This window comes from Felis catus, chromosome C2 (genome assembly GCF_018350175.1).
Source record: "Felis catus isolate Fca126 chromosome C2, F.catus_Fca126_mat1.0, whole genome shotgun sequence".
NCBI lineage: Eukaryota > Metazoa > Chordata > Mammalia > Carnivora > Felidae > Felis > Felis catus.
The window spans coordinates 69717630-69744544 of NC_058376.1; the positions used below are offsets into that span (position 1 = coordinate 69717630).

Below are 26915 nucleotides of genomic sequence, written 5' to 3' on the forward strand. Positions count from 1 at the left end.
CATCAGAAACAATGGAAGCCAGAAGGAAGTGAGAGAATATATTAAGTGCTCCAAGGAAAACACTGTCAACCAAGAATCCTATATCCAGCAAAGTTTTCATGAATGAAGGTGAAATAAAGATATTCCTAGATAAACAAAGATTGAGAAAATTAGTTGTCAGCAAACAAACTTTATGATAAATAGTAAAAGAAGACCCTAAACAGTAATTTGAATCCACACAAAAAGACAAAAAGTACCAGTAAAGGTAATTATGTAATTATAAAAGACAACATAAATGCATATGCCTCTTTTTCTCTTAATTGATTTACAAATTAATTGTATAACATAATAATTATAAAATGTGCTATTGGGCCTGTAACATATAGAAATATATTTTCCAGTAACAGCACAAGTTGGTGAATGAGAACAAAGCTGTATTGGACTAAGGAAATTACTTCATATGGTAACTTGAATCCACAGATGCAAATGAAAAGACACAGAAATGATAAATAAGGAAGTTAATATAACAAAAGCTATAAATATATACTTATTTTCTTTTTTTGTTTCTGTTTCTTTAAAAGACATATATAAAGGGGTGCCTGGGTGGCTTAGTAGGTTAAGCGTCCACCTTCGGCTCAGGTCATGATCTCACAGTTCATGGGTTTGAGCCCTGCATTGGGCTTGGTGCTGATAGCTCAGAGCCTGGAGCCTGCTTCATATTCTGTGTCTCCCTCTCTCTCTGCCCCTCCCCTGCTTGTACTCTGTCTCTCTGAAAAATAAACATTAAAAAATATATTTAAAAAAAAGACATATATAAAAATTGACACTATAAGAAACTAACTTTAAATTTATAGCATTTATAGATGTAATGTATATAGTAGTAATAGCACAAAAAAGAAGGGAATAAAACAATATAGGAATAAGATTTTTATATCTCACTGGAATTAAGTCAGTATACATCTGAAGCTGACTCTGATAATGGAAGATATATATGGTAAGCTCTAGAACAGTGGCTAAGAAAATAACTCAGAGAATATAGTGAAAAAAATCAGTTAAATATTAAAATGCTACATTACAAAATGATTACCTAATGCAAAAGAAAGCAGTACAGGAAAAATAAAGGTATAAAAAGTGTGACATAGATTAAAAGTAAAATGGCAGACATAAATCCACCTATATCAATAATGACATTAAATGTGAAAAGGGTAACCACTCTAATCAAACATAGAGATTGTCTGACTGAATTTTTAAAAAAGTACAAGATCCAACTACAGATTGTCTATAGGAGACACACTTCAGATTCAAAAATTATAATGCACTGAAAGTAAAAGTGTGGAAAAGGATATATTATGCAAACAACAACCACGAGAAAGCCAGAGTGGTTCCACTAATAACAGACTTTTAAATAGACTTTGAAACAAGCAAACAAAAAAGTGTTACTAGAGATACAGAGGGACATTTTGTAATGATAAAAGGGTTACTCCATCAAGAAGGTATAACACTTATCTGAACATATATGTACCTAGCAATACAGCATCAAAATACATGAAACAAAACTGACAGAAATGAAGGGAGAACACAGTTCAACAATAATAGCTGGAGACTTCAACACTCTCACTTTTAATAATGGACAGAACAACTAAGCAGATGATCAGAAAATAGAAAACTTGAACAAGGAAATAGAGGCTATAAACCAATTGACCTAACAGACATCATAGCATACTTTATCCAACAACAGCAGACCACACATTCTTTTCAAGGGTACATGAAAATTGTCCAGGATAGATCAGATGCTAGGTCATAACACAAACCTCAAGAAATAAAAAGGATAAAAATAATACAACGTTCTCTGGCCACAATGGAATAAAATTCTAAATCAAAAACAGAAAGAAATTTGGGAAATTTTGCAAACATGTGGAAATTAAATAACATACTCCTAAATACACAATGGGTCTAAGAAGAAATAAAAAAGAAATTGGAAAATACTTGAAATGAATGAAAGTGAGACATAACTTATTAAAACTTACAGGATGCAACTAACAGTGCTTAGAGATAAATTTAGAGATGTAAATACCTGTGTTAAAAAAATTCTCAAATTAATAATCTAACCTTCCACCTTAAGGCACTGGAAAAAGAACAAAGTAAACCTAAAGCAAGCAGGAATAAGGAAATAATAAAATTAGAGTTGAAATTAATGAATTAGAGAATAGAAAACAACATAGAAAAATCAGTGAAACCAAAAGCTGGTTCTTTGAAAAGGTCAACAAAATTAACAAAACTTTAGCTAGATTCTAGTCCAAGAAAAACAGAATTACTAGAGCTGAAGTGGAAGAGAAGACATTACTACCAACCTTACAGAAATAAAAAGGATTATAAAGGAATATTATAAATAATTGTATGCCAATAAATAGAAACTTAGATGAAATGTACAAAAATCTGTACAAATGTACAGATGCCTTCACCACTGAATTCTGTGAAACATTTAAAGAAAAATTAATACCAATTTTTCAGAAGCTTTTCCAAAAAATAGAAGAAAACGCTTTCCAGTTCATTCTATTATTCCAGTAATACCTTGATGCCAAAACCAAAGACCTCACTCAAGAAAGCTACAGACCAATATTGCTTATGAATATGGATACAAAAATTTTCACCAAAATACCGACAAACTAAATACAGCAACTTATAGAAAGAATTATATGTCATCACCAATTAGGAATTATTCCAGGATTGTGAGGTTAGTTTAACATCAGTAGAATAAAAAACAAAAACTATACGATACTCTCAGTAGACTTAGAAAAAGCACTTGACAAAATGCAACATCTTTTCATAATAAAAACATTCAACTAACTAGGAATATAAGAAAACTTTCTCAACCTGATGAAGAGCACCTATGAAAAACCCACAGCTAATATCATGCTTACTGATTAAAGACTGGACACTTTCCACCTAAGATTGGGAACAAGACAAGGATGTTTGGTCTTGCCACTTTCTATTCAATATTGGAAGTTCTAGCCAGGGTAATTATTGAGGAAAAAGAAAAGGCATCCACATTGGAAAGGAAGAACTAAAACTATCTCTATTCTCAGATAACATGATCTTTTTAAAATATTTTATTATTTATTTTGAGAGAGAGTGCATATGTGCTAGCAGGAGAGGGGACAGGGGGTGCAGGGGAGAGAGAATCCCAAGCAGGCTCCATACTCTTAGGGTGGAGCCCAATGCAGGGCTCGATTTTACAATCCATGAGATCATGACCTGAGTCAAAATCAAGAGTCCGTTGCTCAACTGACAGCCACCCTGGTGCCTGTAGATAATATGATCTATATATGGAAAATCCTGAGACATCCACCAAAAAAGTATTAAAAGTAGTAAATTAGTTCAGCAAGGTTGCAGGATCTACAACCAATTTACAAAAACCATTTGTATTTCTACATACTTATAATGAATAATCTGAATATGAAATTAAGAAAACCATTCTATTTACAGTAGCAGGAAGAACAACAAAATACTTGGGAAACTTTTAACAAAAGAGGTGCACAACTTGTACTCTGAAAACTACAAAACATTGTTAAAAGAAACTAAAGAACTAAATAAACGGAAACATATCTCATATTCATGGATTAACAGACTTTTTATTGTTAAGATGGCAATGAACCTACAGATTCAGCACATTTTTATCCAATTCCCAGCTGGCTTGTAGAAGCCGATTCTAAAATTCACATGGAATTACATGGGACCCAGAATAACCAAACAATCTTGAAAAAGTTGGAGGATTCATATTTCCTGACTTCAGAACTTTGCACAAAGTAGTAGTAATCAGGACAGTGCAGTACCAGCATGGGATAGACATATAGATCAATGGAACAGAATTGAGAATTCATAAATAAACCCATATGTCTGTGGTCAACTGAGTTTTGACAACGGTACCAAGACCATTCAGTTTGTAAAGAATAGTCTTTTTAACAAATGATGCTGGGACAACTGGATAGCCCTGTGCAAAAGGATAAAGTTGGACACTTTCCTCACATTAAATTAAAAATAAATAATTTGGACTTCATCAAAATCAAAAACCTTTGTTCTCAAAAAGATATAATCAAGAAAGTGAAAAGATAACCCCATAACGGAGAAAATATTTGCAAGTCATTTGTCTGATAAGGGACTTGAATGTAGAATATATAAGGAATTCTTACAACTTAATAACAAAAAACAAATAACCTAATTTAAAAAATGAACAAAGGAGGGGCACCTGGCTGGCTCATTCATTAGAGTATGTGACTATTGATCTTGGGGTCATGAGTTCAAGTCCCTCACTGGTGTAGAGCTTTTTTAAAAATTGGACAAAGGATCAGAATATTTCTTCAAAGAAGATATATAGATGGTCAATAAGTACATGAAAAGATGCTTGACATTGCTAGTCATCAGGGAAATGCAAATCAAAACCATAATGAGAAATCATTTTATATTCATTAGGATGGCTATAGTCAAAAAGTCAGGTAATAATAAATGTTGGCAAGGACAGTGAGAAATCAAAACCTACATATACTGCTTAAGGGAGTGTAACATGATATGGCCACTTTGGAAGATAGTCTGGCAGTCCTTCAAATAGTTAAACATAGAGTTACCATATGTCCCAGTGATTCAACTTCTATGTATAAACCTAAGAGGAATGAAAGCATATGTTCACACAAAATGTTCATACATTGTACACAAATGTTTATAGAAACATTATTCATAATAACCAAAAGGTGGAAAGAACCCAGATTTCCATCAACCAATGAATGGATAAATGAAATATGGTATATAGGTATAATGGAATATTATTTGCCCATAAAAAGGAATGGAGTGCTGATATATGTTATAACATGGATAAGCCTTGAAAACAATTTACTAAGTGAAAGAAGCCAGTCACCAAAGGCCACATATTTATATGATTCCATTTATATAAAAAGTCCAGAATAGGTAAACTTATAGAGAAAGAAAGTAGATTAGTTGTTGCTTAGGGTTGGATGATGGGAGATGGGGATGGGAGAAAATAGCTGAAGGGAACATAGTTTCTTTTTGAGATGATGAAAATGTTCTAAAATTGATTGTGGTGCTGGTTGTGCATATCTGTAGACTAAATACTATTAAACTCAAAACCATTGAAGCATACACACTTTATTTTTTACAATAAGTTGTAAAAATGTTTTTAATTTTTATTTCTGAGAGAGAGACAGAGCATGATCAGGGGAGGGGCAGAGAGAGAGGGAGACACAGAATCTGAAGCAGGCTCCAGGCTCTGAGCTGTCAGCACACAGCCCAATGCAGGGCTTGAACTCACGAATGTGGGATCATGACCTGAGCCAAGATTGGACGCTCAACTGACTGAGCCACCCAGGCGCCCCAAAACATATACACTTTAAATGGGTGAATTGTATAGTATGTGAATTATATCTCAATAAAACTGTTTTAAAAAATAAGAAAGACACCTGAAATGTGGGTGTTTCATAAGTGGGCTCCCACTAGCTTTAGGATATAACCTTATTAATAGTAAAAGAGAGTGACCATGACAGAGCTTGAACACCAACCCTGGTGGTATTATAAGGCTGAGGTAGGAGGTGGGGGCGCACCACTTGGCATCCATTCATTGGTATATTCAGCAAACTTTGGCTGTTTGTATTCTCTGTATTTTTTGCTAGACCCTGAGGACAGCGAGGTTCACAAGACGCAAAGCAGTCTTCACTGATCTTGCAGTTTAGCCATACTCAAATTCATGTCCCTACTGCAAAGAGAATTTTGCCCACTAGGATATAAGCTACTAAGGGCACCTTTGTCTGTTTCACTCACACCTGTAGCCCCTGTACCCATGACGATGCCTGGTACCTAGAAGGTGCCTAATAATTACTTGTGGGATAAATGGGGACATAAAGCATGCCACAGCATCTGTTGCCAACCAGGGACAGAGATTGGGCAGCAAGGATGCAGAACTGGTAAGGCAGGGCCTTGACTTCTGCAGAAGCTCTATAGGACGTGACTCTAGCAGAAGCTGAAGAACCACTGGAAAGCAGGTGAATGAGAGCAGTGGTTTCCATCAGGAGTGGGAGCCGGGCTGCTTACAAGGTTCCTAGGTGATACATACTAAATTCCAGAAACCATTGGACTGGAAGATCTTTCACATTCTGCCTGCCCTTGAGCATCTTTGTTTCTGAGGTTCTAATCCTAAAGGTGGAGACAAAGCAACTAAAATGTGACCCTCCCTGACAAGAATCAATGTGATCCTGTGTTTGCTGTTAACACTGGAATTCCTAAGGCAGGCCTTCTAAGGAAACCTATGCTTGTAAAATATTGCACATATCACCAGCCAGACCTATTCTTACGAATCAAGCTGAACAGAATGCAGTGTTTGTATCTCCACAAACAGCCATGTGGGTGGAATTTCGCTTTTCTTCCAACTTAGTGGGAGGATTAGATTTTATTTTCTGATCGGCTCAGTATCCATTTATGAATCCTCGTTCTTGGCACCACTGACAGCATTAAACTTGTCCTAAGGAGAGAGGAGTGTGCTTTGGATGGAGCCTGGGGAAACGGTGCACATGGCTAAGGCAGCAGTCCTCACGCCGGCTGTCCACTGGAGTCCCCTGGGAAACTTTGAAAAAACACCACATCTGGCCCCTACTGCCCTAGACTCTGATTTAACTGTGCTGGGTGGAGCCCGGGAAATCTGTACAAGTCTGAGAAGCAGATTGAGAATCTCAGGGTGAAGAGAACTAGCAACTGATAATAGCCCTGGGGTCAAACCCTTGAAGCTACTGAGTAATTAGCCTGTGGAATTAGAGGTGAGGATTTCCCTTCAAAGTCAGAAGCATCCAGAGAGGAGTATCTGTCTTTATTCCCTGCTCCTTGCTCCCCACCCCAGCCTTTCTAAGTGCCCCATTTACCTTTGCCCACTGGTCTCTAATTGGCTTGTTTGGGGAATTGGCTTTGATTTAATAGAAAAACGTAGGGAAGCTCCTTGGCTGAGGCTGAGGCTTTCTCAGCCTTGTCCTGATACACAGTGCTGGCTGGGTCCCTTCTGAAAGCCTGCTGTGAGCTGATCCCCAGGGATTGGCTGACCACTCTGATATCTGACTTGTGGCTGGCACTGGCCTGGTTCAACCTTCTCTTTTGATCATACGCCCCCTCCAGGCCCCAGACTTTGCTCTCCCGCCTCACTCCTGATTCTCTGCCCACAGCCCTCGTACCTCTTTTCTGTTCTCTGGGGCCTTCTGTCAGCATGTTCCTTGCCCTCAGGCTATTTGCTAGGCCCTCTTGTTGTGTATCCCTCGAGCCTTGTGGCTCAGTTTACCCGCACACTCTTACATGTTCGCATGTAGCCAGTGCCTGCTCTCTGACAGATCTGCAGCTGCCAAGGAGTTAATTTGCCTGAAATTCAGCCAAAGCTGACTCATGCCTCTTCTTTGACGTCTCCTGGAGCCAAATGAAAAGCATGAAATAGTCTATGAAACCCAGCACGTCAGATGAGATAATATACACAAAAGGGCTTCAACTGCAAAGCATGACACAAATATAAAACACTGATAACAATAAGCAGCAGTAATGCTGCATATGCCATTGCATATGTCCCAGATAAGGGACAGAGACTGATCGAGGACATACAGGTGAGTTTGGGAACTGAGAGGCCAGGACCAGGTAGGCATATGGGAAGGGAGCATTACAAAAGGTGGAGGTCAGAGGGCCTGACACAGCCAGAGGCCTACAAATGAGTAAGAGCTAAAGAATTTCCATCAGTAGGTCCTTTTGGCTCTACCATCAAAAATATGTCCCGATCTGGTCACTTGTCACCACCTCCACAGCCACCACCCTGGTCCAAGCTGCCATCAGCTTCTTCCCGGACCCTTATAGTAGCTCCTACCTGGTCTTCCTGCTCCTAGCTTTGTTCCCTTATGGTGTATTCTCAACACAACTGCCTGAACGTTCCTGCCAAGAGTAAGATACGTCGTATTGTGTCACTCTTCCACTCAAAAATGCCTTAATGTCTTCCTGTCTTTCTCAGGATAAAAGCTGAAGTCCCCTACCATGGCTTACAAGGCTTTTCATGGTTTGGACCCCAGTTACCTCTCAGATCTCAGCCTCTACACCTACTCATCTGCTCTAGTCACCCTCGGCTTCTTGCCGTTTCTTGAATCTACCAAGGCCATTCCTGCCTTGTGGTCTTCGCCCCTGTTGTCCCCTCTGCCTGGAGCTTCTTCCTTCCCACAGCCACATGTTCACTCTCTCACTTAATTCAGGGATGAGCTCGGGTGTCATCCCTGACTTCCAGGGTCAGCCTGCCTGGACTTCTCTATTTTAAGTCGTGTTTCCCAACCCCATCATGTACTATACTTTTCTCAGCTATATTTTATACAGAGCTGAAATAAGAAAGGTGCAGTAAATATTTATTAATTTTTTGTCCGACTCTTCTACCAAAATGTAAGTTCCGCCTGCAGAGGAGTTTTATTTGTCTTGTTTCCTGCTGGCACAGTGTCTTGCATTGTTGAATGAAAGTTAAATAAGACAGCAGATTCAAACTCCAGAAATACAGCAAGATACTGATTAAAGGGGCAAAAAGTTGCCTTAGTCTTGGGCTCTCCCAAGGTTCTGTGGAGACAGGGACCTGTTCTTCAAGGTGACTGGCCTTAGGTTTGCAGGTGAAGATTACTGGTTCAAGGAGGGAGAGGACAAAAGACTCCTGCCCATTCTAGAGTTGGACTGTTCTGGGAATTTTAAGGGCAAGTTGAGGTCCCCAGCTGGGAGACTTCAGACATTCAGATATTTTTACTGAATTCTCTCTCCCGGAGCCCTTACTTCTCTGAGGTGCAAGTCTTTGAATCTTTGAGAGAAATTTCTCTTCATCATCTCCCCTCTCCCTTTAGGGACATCCTGGGCCAGCCCAACTGCTTTCACATCTGTGGCAAAATAAAATAGCATGGTATAAAGAGCATGGACACTAGGTGTTAACTGTGGTTCTGTGTTTCCTGCTTGGTTGTGTGATCATAGGCAAGTTGTTTCAATTTCTCAGAGCCTTACCACTGGGTCTCTAAACGGGGGGATAATAATAGTATCTTTGCCACGGCTGTTGTAGGGATGAGATGTGATCATGCATTTTAAGCACACTTGGCACAATGTTGTGCTTGGCAAATGTTCAGGTATTATTGTCAGGGTCAGGGGTGCTAGAAGAAACAGTTCTCCTTGTTCTCAGAGTTCCCATCTACAGAACTTCTCAAACCTTAATGTACATGCATATCACTTGGGACGATCTTGTTGAAATGCAGATTCTAATCAGAAAGTTGGGAAGGAGCTCGAGATTTTGCATTTCTCTTCAGCTCCCAGGTTGTGCCAATGCACAGACCAAACTCTGAATAACCAGGCCTACGTGAGAAAGGGCGGGGGGAGAAGATACTGGTAAATATGTTTCCATGAAGTTTTATGGCCTCTGAACTTAATCTTAAAGGTGGCCTGAAATTACTATATCTTAATCTAGAAGAGCTACATTATTCCCAACCTCTTTCCCCATTGGTGTCCACTAATCTGATTCCAGCCATACCCATCCCTCCCTGACATTTAAATCCTGTAGCACTGCCTCCTATAAAGACACTCACCCCTCTAAGGAAGTTTTGCTCGAGCTGAGAAAGGAGAGAGAGACCAGTGTCTCTTTTACTGAAATCTGCTCCTGGGTTTCCCTGGCCCTAGGACATATGGCCAAGGCACTTGTTTTCATGGCTGCTTAATGGTTTGTAAAGCAATTGCTGGAGGAAACATTGCTACAGCAAGCCAGGCCAGAGGGACAGAGGGATTCACGGGCCAATGTTATCTTTGCCGAGCACCAGGGCTGCTCCAGCTTCTTTCCTCCCTCCACCCAACAGTGACAGATGGCTTCCACATGGTCTGACCTACTGTCTGGCCAGACCTGACCAGATAGTCATCCATCAACTGCCCTATTTGGCCCCCTTGAGGGCACCCTGTGGTTTGCGGGAGGCAGAAGTTGGAGGTTTCATTTAGAGCTCATCACATCTCTTAGCTATTGTAGTAGAGTTTCAAGCATGGACAGTTCTTATTCCAGATGTTACTATCCCAGTGTCCATATGTTTCGAGGTGGGATCAGCAGGTTTACATGGTAATGTTAAACTAATTAATCATAAACTGATGCTTTAACAGCATCAGGACCCAAAGTGGGTTTGGTAATAGCAACATGGGTTTGGTACTAGCAGAGATGTTAGCAATGCATATGGTATTATTAAGCTGGAAAGAGGAGGTGAGGTTCAGCTTTTTCCATTGCTCTGGCACAATCTGTTTTCTTACTGATATTGAACGCTACTCACGAAGCCTCTGAAAGCTGTATGGGAAAATCTCCAAGTATTTTTCCTTATGGCTCTCTCTGAGTATGACAAAACAAAATCTTAAATTAATATAAGCTGCAGGGCATGGGAAAAAGATAGCTATAAACAGGGGGTCATACCGACTAGGAATTAGGAGGCTGGGGTCTAGTCCCAGTTAGCCTTTCTTTTGGTGACTTTGAACCTATCACCTAATTGATTTAACAAATTTTTAAACACCTCCTAGGTGGATTCAAGAAATGTCTGGGTTTTATTATTATTTTTCCTAACTATAAAATGAGATTGTTACATGAACTTGGCTTCTAAAAAGCTATAATGAAGAGTTTATTTTCTTTTTCCTATTAAAACAGTATTTGTGGGGCGCCTGGGGCTCAGTCAGTTAAGCATCCGACTTCTGCTCAGGTCATGATCTCACGGTCCATGAGTTTGAGCACCGCATCAGGCTCTCTGCTGACAACTCAGAGCCTTGAGCCTGCCTTGGATTCTGTGTCTCCCTCCCTCTGCCCCTCACCCACTCACGCTCTTTCTGTCTCTCAAAAAAAAATGAATAAACATTTTTTAAAAAAGCAGTATTTGCTCATTAAAACTTACCTATTTCACTGGTAGTACATTGTGCCTTACTTTGAAAAAAAAAGGCTTTTTTTATTTTATTTTATTTTTTGAGAGAGAGAAAGAGACAGAGAGTGAGCAGGGGAGGGGCAGAGAGAGGGAGACACAGAATCTGAAGTAAGCTCCAGGCTCTGAGCTGTCAGCACAGAGCCCGATGCGGGGCTCGAACCCATGAACTGTGAGATCCTGACCTGAGCTGAGGTCAGACACTTAACCAACTGAGCCACCCAGGCCCCCCTCTCCCACCAAAAAAAAACTTTATTAAAGTAGAAAGAGATGGAGGAATGTGAGTAATTACAGCTTTCATGGAATGTGCAACCTGACCAAATTCATGAAAGATACATTAAAATAATTCCTGAATCTAAAAAGTATTTAAAACACCAAATCTGTTAAAATTAAAAATACTCCAAAACCTCAAGCATTATTTGTAGAGGAAACAAACCCAAACTAGAAACAACCTTTGTGTCTGAATAAAATGAATGAGTTTGATAAAAGTAAAAGATTGAATATAAATTCCCCTTTAGCCCCAACACTCATAGATATCTGATGCTTTGATATATGAACATCAGTGTGAGAGGAAGAGCTGGGTGATAAGATACGGTATATTTTCTCTGCACAGTTTTAGAACATTTCCCCCCAAATACTAAAAATATATATATACCAAAATTATTTTTTTAAATGTTTCTCTATACACAAAAGAATTGAGATGAGAAAAAGAGCCTAGAGGAAAGTTTCTACCACCACGCATATCTGTACAAAGTAAGCATTCAATAACTAATGACATTTGGGTGTGCTTCCCTGGTACATGTAATGTTCTTCTCAGCTGAGGCCGTGTGTGTGTGTGTGTGTGTGTGTGTGTGTGTGTGTGTGTGTGTGTTTCATATTTAGCATTTTGATTTAACATCCGTTTTTCATTTGACCCAAGTGATTTTACTGAGTGCCTTGGCCCTTGACCAGGTGCTTGCCTGGCTTCCCTCCCTTGGTTTTTGGATTTGGAGAGTCAAGGTGTCCAGGGCTTGTCTGCACTGAGCACGAGCCCCTTTCAGGAGAACGGCCTCTCTGTGACAGTTGTGCCTTTCCTCCTGTGGTGGCCTTAATGGATCACATCTTCCATTTTTGTAATGATAATTTAGAAGCTGTGGCCCCATTAACTGGGATGGAATTTGGAACCCTGTGCACAGAACGCATTCTTCCCAGAGATGAGACAGCTCTTCACTGACTCCCCTCTGCCTCTCTGGAGGTGAGCATGAGAAACATTGCCCCTGAGCGACAAGGTGGAGGGCCCCAGGCCAGGCCTGGGGAGGAGACTTCTGCCACCTTTTGCATTAGAGTCAGTGATAAGGCAAAGGATCTGTCCCCTTGTGTGAGGACAAGACATCCCCCCTTCTGGGTGCTTTGGGTATGCCAAAGTAGTGGAGATGCCTTAAGAAGACTATCCCAAGAGACAAAGGCCTCTGTTTTTCCAGCTTAAGGTATGAAAGGACACCGTGTTGCAAGGGCATGGTTCATAGAATAAGTCACTTGCTGATTCCAGATTCTCTGATCTCTCTGGGTCAAGGGAAGAGCTGTGGACAATTCAGGGCCCCAGGCCCTTAAATCCTAAGAAAATGGTATCTGCCAGCAGAGGAGGTGTGCTGTGCGGGGCAGTGGCCTGACAACCAACTAGAGCAGCTTCCCCGGCTGCAGGGCTGTGCACATGTGGCAGGCTTCTGTGGAAAGGGACTCCCGCCCAGGAATAGTAGGGGACGTTGTGGCATGTTTTCTGGGAAATACAATGGGAATTTGGATTGTTGAAATATTTAAGTCTTGTTGGAATCATTAATTTTTCTTTTTTAAAAGTATTTATTTATTTTTGAGAGGGAGAGAGAGGGAGAGCAGGGGAAGGGCAGAGAGAGAGAGAGAGAGAGAGAGAACCTTAAGCAGGCTCCACACTCAGTGCAGAGCCTGACACGGGGCTCAGTCTCACAACCGTGAGATCATGACCTGAGTCAAAATCAAGAGGAGGATGCTTAACGAACAGAGCCACCCAGGAACCCCTTGATAGGTTTCTCTTTTTGTTATGCTTTTTACTGATACTTTGATTTGGTCTGTACTTGATTTGGTGAATTAATGCCAGTCTCCTGGAACTGGATGAGAGAAAAGATAGGTCATTCATCGAGTTAACAGTTATATGTCAGACAACTAACTAAATACTTTATGTTACCTCATGTAACCCACAGGAAAGAGTTTCTGATTCAGAGTGGGGACCTATGACAAAGGTGTATAATGTACCACTACTTTTAAGAGTGAAGTCAATGGGATTCACATAATACACACATTTGCCAGTGATCTGCACCTACCAGTAGCCCCTGACACAGAGTTTAGCATTACCAAAATGATAGCTTCTATCAATTGATTATTTCTAGAAGAACCAGTATCTCTTTCAGAGTGTACTACATAAGTAACTTCATTTAGAGAGAAAATTTAGCTGGATTTTTTAATGGAAAGTTGTGATTATCTTGCAAGCTAACTTTGCGTGCTTTTGTAGCCAGCCAGAGCAACTGGGAACCAGGTTCAAAGTGAGAACCTTTTGGCAAGGCTGAAAACTTTCATCAAGATTCTGCCAAGTAATTATTTCAGGAGAGTGACTGCTTGCTTCACTGGTTTCAGTTAATCACCGCAAGATAGGGCCTTGGGAGAAGGGCTGTCCATCCTATGATCTCCAGTTAATGACTGCAAGAATGAAACAGGAAAACAGAGTTTAGGCAACAAAAGTGGAGGCAGGGTGTAAGTATAGAGGGTTTTTGAGTTAGCAAGATTATGCTGGAATTTGATTATATTTTCCATTGTGACCAAAGTGATGGAGGGAGAGGCCTTGTCAGGGGGACAGGTAGGATGAGGTGGGTAATAAAACAGACTGTGCTGCAGGTGCATTGCATTTTACAGAACAGATTCTGTTTACATCTTGGGCTATGCAGTACTTTGAATATGATGATAATAATAGCACTGTATATATATAAGGGATTTAAATTAATAAAGCTGTTTTGAGGTAAGGGTTTAAGAAAATACTCATTAAGCCAGAATTGTTGGTCATATTACTGACTTCTGGCCAGGGAAGCTGGTTAGTCTAGGCAGCTCAGCTCAGGGGAAGGGGCAGGAGAGGAGAGGAGGAGGGAAGCATCTGGTCGTTGGTCACCTGGAGGCTGAAGAACTCAAGGGGCCCAGCTCCAGCCGTGGCCCTCTTGTGACAGGCCAGAGAGCAGAACCAGGATGAAGGGCTGAGACACGTGGACAGCCAAGGCTGGGCTATGTCCCCTCCAGGGTAGGCAGCAATATTCTTGCTGTCTCACTCCATGCAAGCTTCTCCTTGCTGACCCTTGAGCTCACAGAGCAGTCTTTTAAAAGCGTAAATGAGGTCACATCTCTTATTTAAAACATTCCTGTTGCACATGGACACTTGAAAGCTTTGAGTTACTCCTGTTTCCTCATGTTATGCCTTACCTCCTGCAGAGAAGAGGGTTTGGGGAGGGGAATAGATTTAGTCGGTATTCCCCTAAGCCCTGAAGATAAGACAGGAGAAAACTGTGACCTCCTAAGTTCTCTCTACATTCCATCTGGAACTGACACTGCATACTCAGATGTAGAATGTCTGAGATTATTCAGTTCAACCCCCTCATTTTAAGGATAGAGAAACTAAGGCACAGAAGAGACAAGTGACCTCTTAGGTGAGTGTTAGAGCTGGACCAGAACTCATGTCTCCTGACTCCTGGGCCAGTGACTTGGATGGAAGGGCATTTTAGGCTGGCAAAGAAGAACGGCAGTGCCAGACTGCAGGGAGTGGAGGAGACACCTGGTAGGGAATGGAAAGGCTATAAAGAATGAAAATATCTCTTCTTATTGGCCATATCCCCAGGACAAGCGTGACCCCCAAATGCTCCTTAACAGAGGCATAAACAGTGACACAGGAGAACCGCATGGCTAGATGGCCCAAAGGCCATGACATGTCATTTTTGCATAATGACTAAGCACCCCTGTTTATTCAGACTCTTAACCCAGCTCTTTGACTTTGCTCTTTCCTTTTAAGTCATGGGAGACCTTCTCTACCATTCTTATCTTTTCCTTTGATTTCTGGCTGCTGTTTAGAATCTAGGTGCCCATTTGTCTCAGGTTCTAGCTGAAGGAAAACGGAGGTGACAGGTGACGGTGATGAACCTGGGCAATGTGACTCACCCCACGGTGTTTTGCTGTTTTGAAAGGGGACTGTAGAGAAGAAGAATGTGCAAATTCATGAGTCAACATTATATTTATCCCTCTATTGTGAGGAATACTCCCTCTCCTTCTTTTGTGAAGCATAATCACTTGTTAGTTTTAGTAAGACATTTCTCTGCCCACTGATAAGGAAACAAAAAAGGCATTTACTGTGCTGGTCTCTAGAATGTGAAACGTAAGCTGTGGTCTTTTGTTTGTTTGTTTGTTTTTAGCTTTCCTTTATGATCACAGGCTTCAGGGTTGAAGGGGGCCTTGGAGGACTGCCAGCCTCACCACCCCCTCTGTGCAGGAAGCCCCTTCCCAACATCTCTGCCAGTGGTTCTGATCCCTTTCCTCTGCACCCCCACAGCGAGTTGCCTCCGCCTCCGTAGAAACACTTCATTTTGCTCTAAATTGCAGTTATTTGAGGACTTTTCTTAAGTCTCAGCTGTGAGCCCCTGAGGGCAGGAATCCTGTCTCATTTCTCTTTGATCTCCCACAGTCCCCAACACAGAGCCTGGCCAACTCTCCATAAATATTTGAATGAGTGACAAAGTGTTAACAGCCTCCAGAGGCAACCACGGTTAGACATCTCTAAGAGCTAGAAAGTTCTTCCTAAAAGTTAGTAGAACTATGCCTCCCTATGTTCCCCGTGGGGAGAGAATGTAAACAGGCAGTGATGACAGAGGGCCAGGCATCCATAAGATGCACATGAAGGACGCTGGAAAGAGGCTAGTGCCTGCTCTTATTGTTTTTCCTGCTTCCCATCTGGCCAAAGCTCACGAGGTCTTTAAAACCCAATAATCCTAGATAAATCCAGATAAATGTGGGGTGGGAGAGAGGGTCTTCAGGATTTGAATCCAGTTTGGAAGGACAGCTCTATCAGATGCTGTCAATGTCCCTCCTGTATCCTTTCAGCCAGCCCTGAAGGATAAATGCAGAGGGCTCCCATATACCCTGATAACTTCCTGAGTTTCTCTGCCCATGGTCACTTTCTGACCTGGGAAGTGTGCTTGACCTGTGTGTAGGGCAGGCTGGAATTGCCAGGGAGTGACTCCAGGAGGGACCCTCCACCATGAGCAATGGCACTTTAATGCATGAATACCCCAGATTCCTCACCTCCCAGTGAGACAGCCCAGATTCTACGCAGTCTTTTAAAAGGCTTCAGGAGGGATGACCTCCAATTGCTCATAGCACTAACCCACTCCTAAACACATGCTTTGTTCATTTTCGTTGTTTCTTTGACTTCTCCAGTCCCTCACCTTGCTTTTTGGAATCATGTCCAAATAAAGCATGCGACCCAAATACTTGTTGCAAGATCTGCTTTGGGGGCAACCCAAACTGAGACCGTGACACAAGCAGGAAATTTGAGGGAATCCAAATGTTATTCCCTTAGAAGACAGAACTATTAAAATCAGTGCATGCCTTTTTTTCTCTTTCTCTTTTCTTTCCAAGTACAGAGTTGGTTTTTCTGTTAGTTCTATAAATAGAGTTTAATTTTAGGTAGAATCTGTGTCCTAACTCAGAAAACAAGGCTGAGAATGACTCCTAAATCTTTGAAGGATAGTTATTTCAAATAACAAGAGTCAGTAATATTCTAGCTCTATTAAGGAAATGCACTGCATCAGAAAGGTCTTAGGCCAGACTAAAGAAAGAGATTACACATGGGGGTCATTAGACATCAGGATGGATTTGTGTTTGAGCATTTCACTTAACCTTTTAAACTTCCACAGGGACCTTTTAAATGAAGAGAGACCTTATCAACCTGGCTCAGGTTTGGGATGGAGTGCTTGAGGTCAGGGACAGCTAAGATGAATAGGGACCATGAGGGAAGGGGGAAAGGAAAACCAGAAACCTTCATTTAGCCAATACTAATGAACTACTCCTGCACTAATAATAGAGCCAGGAGAAAGTGCCATTGCTGAAGAATATTTATTGTCATTTGAGAAGATTTGTAACAAAGAACAAAGGTGCACAAGCAACTTGCTGCCATGGTCCTTCTTCAGGAAGACATTGTGTGATTCAGAAAGGCTCCTTGTGGATGCCACAATATTACTTGGTTGTTTTGACACCTCAAACAATTAATAGGAGGTAGCAGCTAAAAATATTCATGCTTGCTACTGGCTTATGTTTGTGCGATTTTTCTTTTGCCTTGTTCCTGGAGGGTTTTCTGTTGGCCTAGTAGGAAATAACACACATGCTGTGAATTTTTAATTGGAAATCAAAGATGGGAATGACTGTAAACAAAACACGTGATGAAAGAAGTCAGCGGGTCCAGAAGAGGCCTACAGATGCTTTTCGGGGATAACCCACAGATGCTTTTTGAGGGTTAAGTAGGGAAATAACCCTAAGTCTAAAGGATAAGAAAGAATTCCACATATCTTATTTTTAGCATGGAAGAATATTGTTGCTTCAAATGGTCTTTTTATTTAAATCTTGACTGATGGCTAGTGTCCCAGCTCTTTCGGTAGGGAGAGGGGCAGAGGTTTAGCAAAGTCTTTGCTTGGTGATAGGAAGAAGCGTAGTTATCACAAGACTTGTGTTCTTTGCTCCTTTTGATGAACACCACCGCCCTGTTGTAGGTGGCAACAATGCCCTGGATATAACTCTCTTCTGAGCCAGAGAGGTGTCTTTTGCCCTAGTCTGAGCCTCTACTTCCAGAGAGTCACTCTTGGAAGCACCATGCTATGCTGTTCCTGTGGCATGACTTCATTAGATGATTGTGGGGATGACTAAGACTGTCTGAAAAGTGATTCCATTCATGTGCATTAATAGTTGGCACAAAAACTATGTTGGTCCCCAGAATGAAACATCTTGGTTACTGTACCGGCTATCAGTTGAAATTTTATGTTGTAGACAGACTTCTCTTGGGCCAAAAATGGATACACTCATGTGGCCTGTACTAGCCTCTCTCAAACTTTTTGTTTTGAGTAGGCTCCTTCCCCAAATACCCCACCCCAAAAGTGCTCAGTGGATGCTTTTCCAGCTTGCCCCACTAAATACTCTGTCTTCTCTACTTCCCAGAATGCTTATGTCAATATCAACCGCATCATGTCCGTGGCTTCCCGCCTCTCTGAGGCCGGCCATTATGCCTCACAGCAAATCAAGCAGATTTCCACACAGCTGGACCAGGAGTGGAAGAGCTTCGCTGCTGCTCTGGATGAACGCAGCACCATCCTTGCCATGTCTGCGGTATTCCACCAGAAGGCTGAGCAGGTGAGGCCAAGGGGGCTGCTGTAGCCACTGTTGGTCAGAAAGATGAGAGTATATGTACTGTCTCTCTCTTTGAAACACTCAAGGCCCTGCTGAGGAATTGCAGTAGTAACCCATGTTCTACTGCTTTCATGGCCCCTGCGCATATAAGGAAATATCGGTAACTCTGGATGGTTTTGCTTAACATCCAAACAAGGAACATAGAGCCTGTTTACATTCTGCTTGGTAGTTTATTATTACTGGTGTGTGTGTGTGTGTGTGTGTGTGTGTGTGTGTGTGTGTGTGTTGACTACATTCTCAGAACACAGATGAAATGGGGGAAACTAAATACTGATCACTGAGTGCTGAAATCAGGGGGATACTAATCTTACGTGAAGCACTGGCTATGGATAATAATAATGTAGTAATTACACAATGAATAGATATAATAATTCTTTGTTGCTACTTATTTACTGGCTTTGGTCAGTGACATTACCAAGCCATTTTACAGAGAGGAACACTGCAGCTCGGAGAGACTGAGTGACCTGCCTAAGACCCAGTGTTGTGTTGGAGCTAGCTCTAAGCAGCCTATGAAGAGCCAAAGGTCAAATTTTCAGCAAATTCATGAGCTGGTTATTAAACATAGCCATTATTTAAAACTAAATTATATAAATTTACAGTAAATATACCAAAAACAAAGGTAATAGGTACTCAAAACTCATCACTCCTAGTTATTTTACTACATTTTATTATTACCTGTGCTCCTTAAATTATATCTATTTGTCTCTGTGGTGAAAATACTATATGGTTGTGTGCTCCTGATGAGTTCTTCCCAACTCCACATTCTGTGATGTCACATTGGTAGCTTGAAATAGACCAAGGTAGACGTTTTAAACCACGGGAATCATTAAATGCTACAACCAGGGCTTGATTTATTGTTTTGTTGATTGCCTGGAGTCTTAAGACAATGAAGGAAAAATATTTAAAGATGCAGACTAAACTTGATTAAAGATGTGTCCTGACTATAGCTGTTACATTGTGAATAGTAGCACACCAGGTTGAAGAAATACTCTTCTGATATTCAAAAACTATTACTACATTTAGCACAGAAGTCACTCACATCACTGATGAAGGAATAATGCTCTGACATAAGTCTTGAGGTATTTTTCACTTTTGTCTTTCACCTTAATATTAGCAAAAAAATTAGCTAACTTTCATATAAGTTTGTTGTTTGCAAACAAAAGCATCCTGTGAGAATTGGTCGGCTATATGGAATTTACAGTAAGGAACATTATATATATGTTGTCATTCTTTGTAAATTATGTGCTACACATTCTTTATATCAGTAAAGTTTACAATACTCTTGTGTGTGTACACACACACACACACACATGCTGTTTATTAAACATTTACCAACATACCACTGAGAAAATCACACAATCTGTGAACAGCTGGGATTTCAACCGAGATGTGTCTAACATTAAAGCTTGTGGTTTTAACCTCTAAATTCCTTTCTTTGTATGACATTTGGGTAGCTTGCAGATTGTGGGGAGTCCTAGATGAGGTCATACCTTAAATATCTCCCTCTGTTACCCACCTAGCATGGAAGGCAGCATGGGATAATTGCAAGAGTGTAGGCTTCAAGGCCAGGCACATGTAGGTTCTAATAGTTAGCTCTTAGGCTAGTCACCTCACCAATCGGAGCCTGTTTCCTCATCTCTAATGCAAGAATAATCATAAACCTCACAGCACTATTATAAGAATTAGAGATGGAACATGTAATGTGCCTCATGTCCTTTTTAAATGCTAGACATCACAACTGTATTTGTTTAACATACTATCCTGGTATCTTTGTATTTCCTTCATTTGTGTCTGTTTCCACCTGAGACCTTCCCAAAGACTGAAATACTTGTATCATAAGTCAAGGACAGCCCGACACATTGAAAGGGATCTAGGCCTTTTATTAAAGGATGATGGTGGTAGTGACTGATAATGACTCATTAGTTCATTCCAAGGACCAGGAGAATATTCATGTCAAATCTCCTGTTCTCTCCTCAACCCTACCACTTGCACATTTTGTTCAAGGTGTGTCCAGATTGGCAAGGGAGACTCCATGCCTCCCTTTCTGTTTCTCTGCCTTTCTCTCCTTGAGGTGACCATTTTGTGGGGTCTGCTCTAGGGCTCTTGTTAAAGTATTACAGGGAAATCCCAAGGGCCTTGAAGAGGTGCGCCCCCCGTGGCTGACACACGAATGTCAGGTTGCTTTCAGGGTCCTCTGTGAAATGGTTATTGGTGGAGTAAAGAAGCTTCTGAGATGTTAGCAAGTGTGTGCAGTCTGATACTTGATGGCACCCTGCACACTTCTGGAATTGTTAAGAGATGGCCTAATGCGATAAAAACATTCAGAATGAAAAGTCAACCACAGTAGCCACAGGCCGGCGGCTGACACACACCCAGGCAGGCTGACACACACCCAGACTACCCAGATTATAACTCACACAGCTGCAGAAAGTACAGTGCCAGAACTGAGAGTGACTTCTAGTTGATGTTTCCTGACTTGGATTGCTTTGGATCAGAAGCAATTTTATTTGTATCTATTTTTTAATGCAATTTCCTCAGGTATTACCAGTCCTTCAGGGAAACTCATAAACCATGCTTCTTTTTAGCTAGGAGAAAAAAACAAAAAACAAACATGCTCCAAACAGCAGATTCAAGGCTATTTTTTCAAAGCTATTATGCATTTATTTAGGCAGCTCTTTATTGTCCTCATATGGGCTGTTCTAGGCAATGAGATAAAAAGGTATTTAGGCAATTAATTTAAATGGAGCTGTGCACCCAGGCGAGAGGAATCACAGACAGAACCATTCCAGACTATTGGGTGAAGAATTATTTGCATTTTAGAGGTGTATTTTTCCACCCAATAAATCTGAGTGATTTCAGTTAGCTCACCTTTTGTGCATGGAGACCCATAGTCTTCCACAGTTGTTAATTTTAATTTTTAAATAATTTTATGTCTGTTGAGATCTATATCTATATATCACATCCCAGGAGCCAGTGCCATTATAGGCCCAGTGCAATTTGTCCCCCTAAGCTGCCCTTCCTCTCTCCTATCTCTGAGGATACTGACCCAACAGTGGAGATCTTGTTGAGCATTAATCTTCACCCCCTGTGGGAATGGCCTTTGCAAGTTCCCTGGAGTGCCCGATGGTCTTGTGTGAGGTGTTTTTTGTGCCTCTGCACAACTCATTACACGTGTGTGGAAATCTCCCGTGCCATTATATGCAGCCTCTCACATGTGCCTGTGAGTGTGCCTAGGACAAGAAGCTCTAAGGTGTATTGTAATGTAGTGAGCTCTTCCCACACCTGTATTTTGTAGCCAATGTGTGCATATAGCCTGTTGAACACATAGACGGCTCCCGCCGTCAGTGGCTTCATAACAATCATCTTTGCTTGTGGAAACTGCACTTCCTGAACAGGTACTGGGTCTTCTGTACAGGTGGAAACTGCACTTTCTGAACAGGTACAGGTACTTCTTTTGTCGGGTTGGTGTTTGTAGAATTAGAAAACTCCATTCTCTGCAGTGGTCTCTGAGGCTCCCAGAGGTGCCAGATGTTTCTTCCAAAGGCATCTGACCACCTCTACAAAGATCTGCCCATTGCCCACCCCCAGTGCTCCCGCACCGACCCAGCTGCTGTCTCCTTCCAGTTCCTGTCGGGAGTGGATGCCTGGTGCAAGATGTGCAGTGAGGGTGGCCTGCCATCTGAGATGCAGGACCTGGAGCTGGCAATCCACCATCATCAGTCCTTGTATGAGCAGGTGACCCAGGCCTACACGGAGGTGAGAACCAAGCCGGACACCCAGGGCTCCTGGGTGTGTATGTATGTGGGTGAGTGGCCAGAGCACTGGCCTGCATGCTGTGAAATAGCCTGGGTGGACTAAGAAGAAGAGAAAGATCATTTTTCTTCCTTTGGAGACATCTTTAAGATCCTTGATCTATGAATGATCTCCATTCATAGATCTCTGGCCAGGAAGCAAAAGAAGTGTGGCCATCAGCAGGCACCACCTTGTCGCACATGTGCTCATGTGCGCAAGCATGCCCCCCCCACACACACACACACCCTTCACCCTGTGTGTGAAGATCGGGCTCTCTCCCCTGGAAGAGGAGTATAACAAAGCAAGGCTGTGTTCGTCCGTTTGCTTTCTGCCTGGTGAATGGGTGTGTACACACTAGCCCTGCCACCCCTTTTGTGAAGCAGCCCATCAACAAATACCAATTTTCTCACTAGAAAGTCTGGAGGAAAACTCACCATGGGGTGGAGATAAGTGTTTGCAGGCGTAAGAAGCTGTCATGGAAGTTAAGGACAAATTAAAAGACTCTTTCACTGAAAAACCAAAGGGCAGGCACATGGCACAAGTTGAGAAGTGGGGGAAGTTTCTTGCCTTTGCTTTCCAAGGGAAAGGAAAGGGGCATACAGGCGTTATCTGTGTGGAGGTACACAAGTAAGTGAGTTAACTAAAGGGCGTGAATTCTGAGAGAGAGGCTGGAGGGCATAAGAGATGGACTAATTAAGGAAGCTGCATGAGGAGGGGAAAGTGAATTCACATCTGGCCATGGGGCAGGGACATTTGGAACAGTGTTTCTCCAAGCCAGTTCTGGGACCCTCTGTCTCAGACTCCCCTGCAGTACTTGTTAAAGGTGCATCTTCCTGGGTTCCACCTCCGACTGAACCAGAATGTTGAAAACTGGGGCCTGGAATCTACATTTTAATAAATATTATGCCAGGTGAGTTTGATGCGTGCTGAAATCAAAGAACCAATGGCTTCCTGGTAAGAGTCAAGGTTTTTGCCACAGTCAAAGCTGAGTTTGACTCTTGGCTCCCCTGCTTATAGGGGAGTGACTTGAGGCACGTTACTTAACTACTCTAAACCTCAGTTTCTTCTGTGAAGTGAAGGTGATAACACTTGCCTGTAGTTTGAAGGGTTACAAAGATAGTGCATGTAATGCACTTGGCCCAGTGCCTGACAGTAATAAGTGCTAAAAAAATGGTAACAGGTTTTGTTATTATAGGAGGCAGAGAGGAGGGCTTTTGAGCCAAATCTGATCTCATCAGCTCTGATCCAAATGGCCCAAGGCTTCTCTTTTAACAGAACTGTGCCCCCATCCATGGGTCAAGAGTCTCTAAATTTACTCCTTGTAAGATACAAAAATAGAGTGTACCAATGAGATTAATATTATACTTAATATGTTTCACACTTGTGGGGTGTGTGTATTATTATATAGAGAGACACAATATTTCTCCCAAATTTTTGTCAGGCCCTAGCATTGTTGGACATAGACATTCCCTCCAAACCCACCTCAGAGTTCAGTGGGCCATCCCTGCCTCCTGCAGATGTGGACTGAGGCAGAGGACTGGAGCTCTGTTGACTTGGATGTTAGGACTTGGCCCTCCAACTCTAACCACCCTGCCCTTGACATAGCACAGTGCCAAAGACAGCATCTGCTCAGAGTTCCCTGAAGAGAGCTCTCCTGGGTTTGGCCACAGGATATTTGTCTTATTCACATCTCTGGAGAGTGTTACCCCTGGCAATGCATTGGAGGCAGGAATAGTGGGATGGGGTAGGTAGAGGTAGTCACCTAGATTGGCTGTATTCCTCCAGCCAGGCTTCCTCTCCTGTCTCAGCCACAGATTCTCCACCCAGTATTCCTCTGAACCACCAACCCCCTGGCCCCACACTGTTTCTGTTGCCCCATGAACAGGGTGAGTAACAGCTGCCTTTGTGTTCCTGAACCCTAACAAGCTATTTTTAGGACACAAAGGTGGGATAAGGGGAGGCCTGGGCCCAGCAACAGCACCTCATTCACCATCGTAAGGCTGGAGGTGGGAACACGCTTCCTTCCCCACCTTGATGGAAGAAAAAGAAGAGCATTCAACTCCAAACCAACTTTGATTTAATCTTTAACCAAATTAATTTAGGGCCTTAAAATCCCTGAATTCCCTAGTTACCACTGTTTTAAATTGAGAAGATACATGCTCTACTGGGTCCTCTGCCAGCTTTGGAGAGCCACAGGTGTCAATCAGATGATGCCACTTTCCAGAAATACTGGTGCCTGCAATTGTACCAAGATTCCAATAGGAATGACAGGGAGTGTCACCCCCGCTGGTCTCAGCGCTGAGGGCGAATGTTGGGGAACATAAGAACATAGATATTGTGTCTACAAGCTAAAGGTCCCTCCCTGGGGTGCCTGGGTGGCTCAGTCGGTTAAGCATCCAACTTCATTTCAGGTCATGATCTCATGTTCTGTGGGTTTGAACCCTGCATTGGGCTCTGTGCTGACAGTTCAGAGCCTGGAGCCTGCTTCAGATTCTATGTCTTTCTCTCTGCCTTTCCCCCCTCGCACTCTGTCTCTCTCTCTCTTAAAAGTAAACATTAAAAATTAAAAAAAAAAATAAATAAAGGTCCCTCCCTTACTCTACATGTTCTGGAAAGATGGGGGTGTTACCATGCTCAGGAGGGAAAAAAAAAAGGAAGTTGTACAGAAAGAGAGCAAAAGAAGGATAAATATTTAAAAAAGAAAGAAAATGAAGAGGAAGTAAGGAAGACGAGAGAGAGAAATGATGATGGTGGTAGAAATAGAATTAGGAACCAGTAGTACCTGCTGGCCCCCATTCTAAGCACTTCGCACATGTTAACTCTCTCGATCCTCACCACTACTGTGGGAGGTTGCCCCGTTACTGTCCCTGTTTTACAGACAAGGAAACTGAGGCCCAAAGAGGTTAAGTAACTTGCCTCTGGTCACACATCTAGAAGTTTAGAGCTAGGTAGAAGCAGTGAAGAAAAAAGAGGGGGAGAGGTTTATGGTGTCAATTTATATTCAGCTTCATTTCTGAAATGAAACTCTGCTGCTCGACATAGTCAAAGAGTCAGTCGAAATATCTATCAGGTATGATGGACCAGCGCTGTTCTAAGCGCTGGAGAGAGATGAACGAGGCAGAGTCCCTGCCCTTATGAAGCTAAAACTCAAGGCTGAGAGAGACACTGATTGAGTACCTCTCCTCCCTCAGGATTCAGGATACTGTGCTGTCCCCCAGACCACAGGCTGAGCACCAGGACAGCTCTGGCTGGCACATTCCTAGGATGTCATGGGGTCTGGGTAGGGCTGGGATTCTCAGTCCTAACCAGGGATCCCAGGGGCAGACTCTCCTCACCTCTCTGTCCATGCCTGCTCCTTGGCTCCCTTGGTCTAACCTTTCCTTCTTGCAGGTCAGCCAAGATGGCAAAGCACTGCTGGATGTGCTGCAGCGTCCCCTGAGTCCTGGGAACTCTGAGTCCCTCACGGCCACTGCCAACTACTCCAAGGCGGTGCACCAGGTGCTGGACGTGGTGCACGAGGTGCTGCACCACCAGCGGCGGCTCGAGAGCATCTGGCAGCACCGCAAGGTGCGGCTCCACCAGCGGCTGCAGCTCTGTGTATTCCAGCAAGACGTGCAACAGGTAACAAACAGGCCACTTCCAGCACGAGGCATCCATCTCAGGCAGGCAGGTGGCCCAAGTCCCTGACCCAGGTGACCAGGCCTGGGGACACCTGATTTACGGAGGGAAGAGGGCAAATCAGCCCCAGCTGCCCCCACCCCTTTCACCATATGGACTTACTAGTTGCATGCTTCTTGCCTAAACAACTTTACAGATGGGCCTTCTCACTCTTTGGTGTGGGGCAGGAGACTCCGTCACAGCCTGGTTCCTTGTGTGTAGATGGCAGAGAACTTGACCCTCACTCAGGAGCTTTCTAGATGGCTCCAGGGCCTGGAGGTTATTTGAGCACTGTCAGGGTTGGACCACACACAGTGAGCTCACTTCTCAATCGGGGACACAGGTGGTCTGCTGAAGTTGGGGTGTGATGGTGGTATTCTTTGGCAAACCAGATTTAAAACATGGGCTATTCATGATAAGGGGTTATTTATGGCTTATTCTGCCTTTTTGCATTATTATACCAGTCATAGCTTTTTCTTTCACCACAAACAATAAATAGTTATGTTTTGATGATGAAAGAACAGTCTTGCCACAAATGCCCTTTTGAATGAAATGACCCATTTGTTTCCTCTCATGCTTTCTCTGTCTGTCTCCTTGGGGACCCCAGGGGGCTTTGCTCTAGTGTGGATATTCTGGGGGATGGAGAGCTGGTTGGGAGCTTGAGACTGAAGCTGGGGCTTCACATCATCTCCCTGCTGTGAGAGGCAAAGGTGGGGGCACTCATGCTATCAGTGTCTGTGGCCAGCACATAACTTCAAGCTTATACATATAAAATAACATTTCACACTCCTTCTATACTCTCTTGTGGTACTGGCCAGTTGTAATCTAAAAGTGTATCAAAATTTACATGAAACACTGAGAGCCAATTGGACATGTCTTTGGAGTATTGAACCCCTTCTCAGCTGCTGTGGGAGGGTCCCCAGTGCCAGGTGCCCCAAGACAGAGAGGGGATGGAGGGTGAGCAGGACATCCTGTCACTGGCTGGGACACTCTCTGGGAAGGGGTTCACTATGCAACCAGGCCTGG

General features: G+C 42.6%; 1 protein-coding gene across 25 annotated transcripts in view; it reads left to right on the plus strand.

Moving 5' to 3' along the window:
• The window catches only part of KALRN (kalirin RhoGEF kinase), a 708823-nt gene that overhangs the window by 303402 nt on the left and 378506 nt on the right, over window positions 1-26915 (plus strand). For all 25 annotated transcript variants that reach the window (XM_045037038.1, XM_045037036.1, XM_023260241.2 and 22 more), the window contains 3 exons: window positions 18192-18383; window positions 22065-22196; window positions 25623-25853. In XM_045037038.1, the coding sequence (XP_044892973.1) occupies window positions 18192-18383; window positions 22065-22196; window positions 25623-25853 (555 nt within the window). The remainder of the gene's footprint in view (window positions 1-18191; window positions 18384-22064; window positions 22197-25622; window positions 25854-26915) is intronic.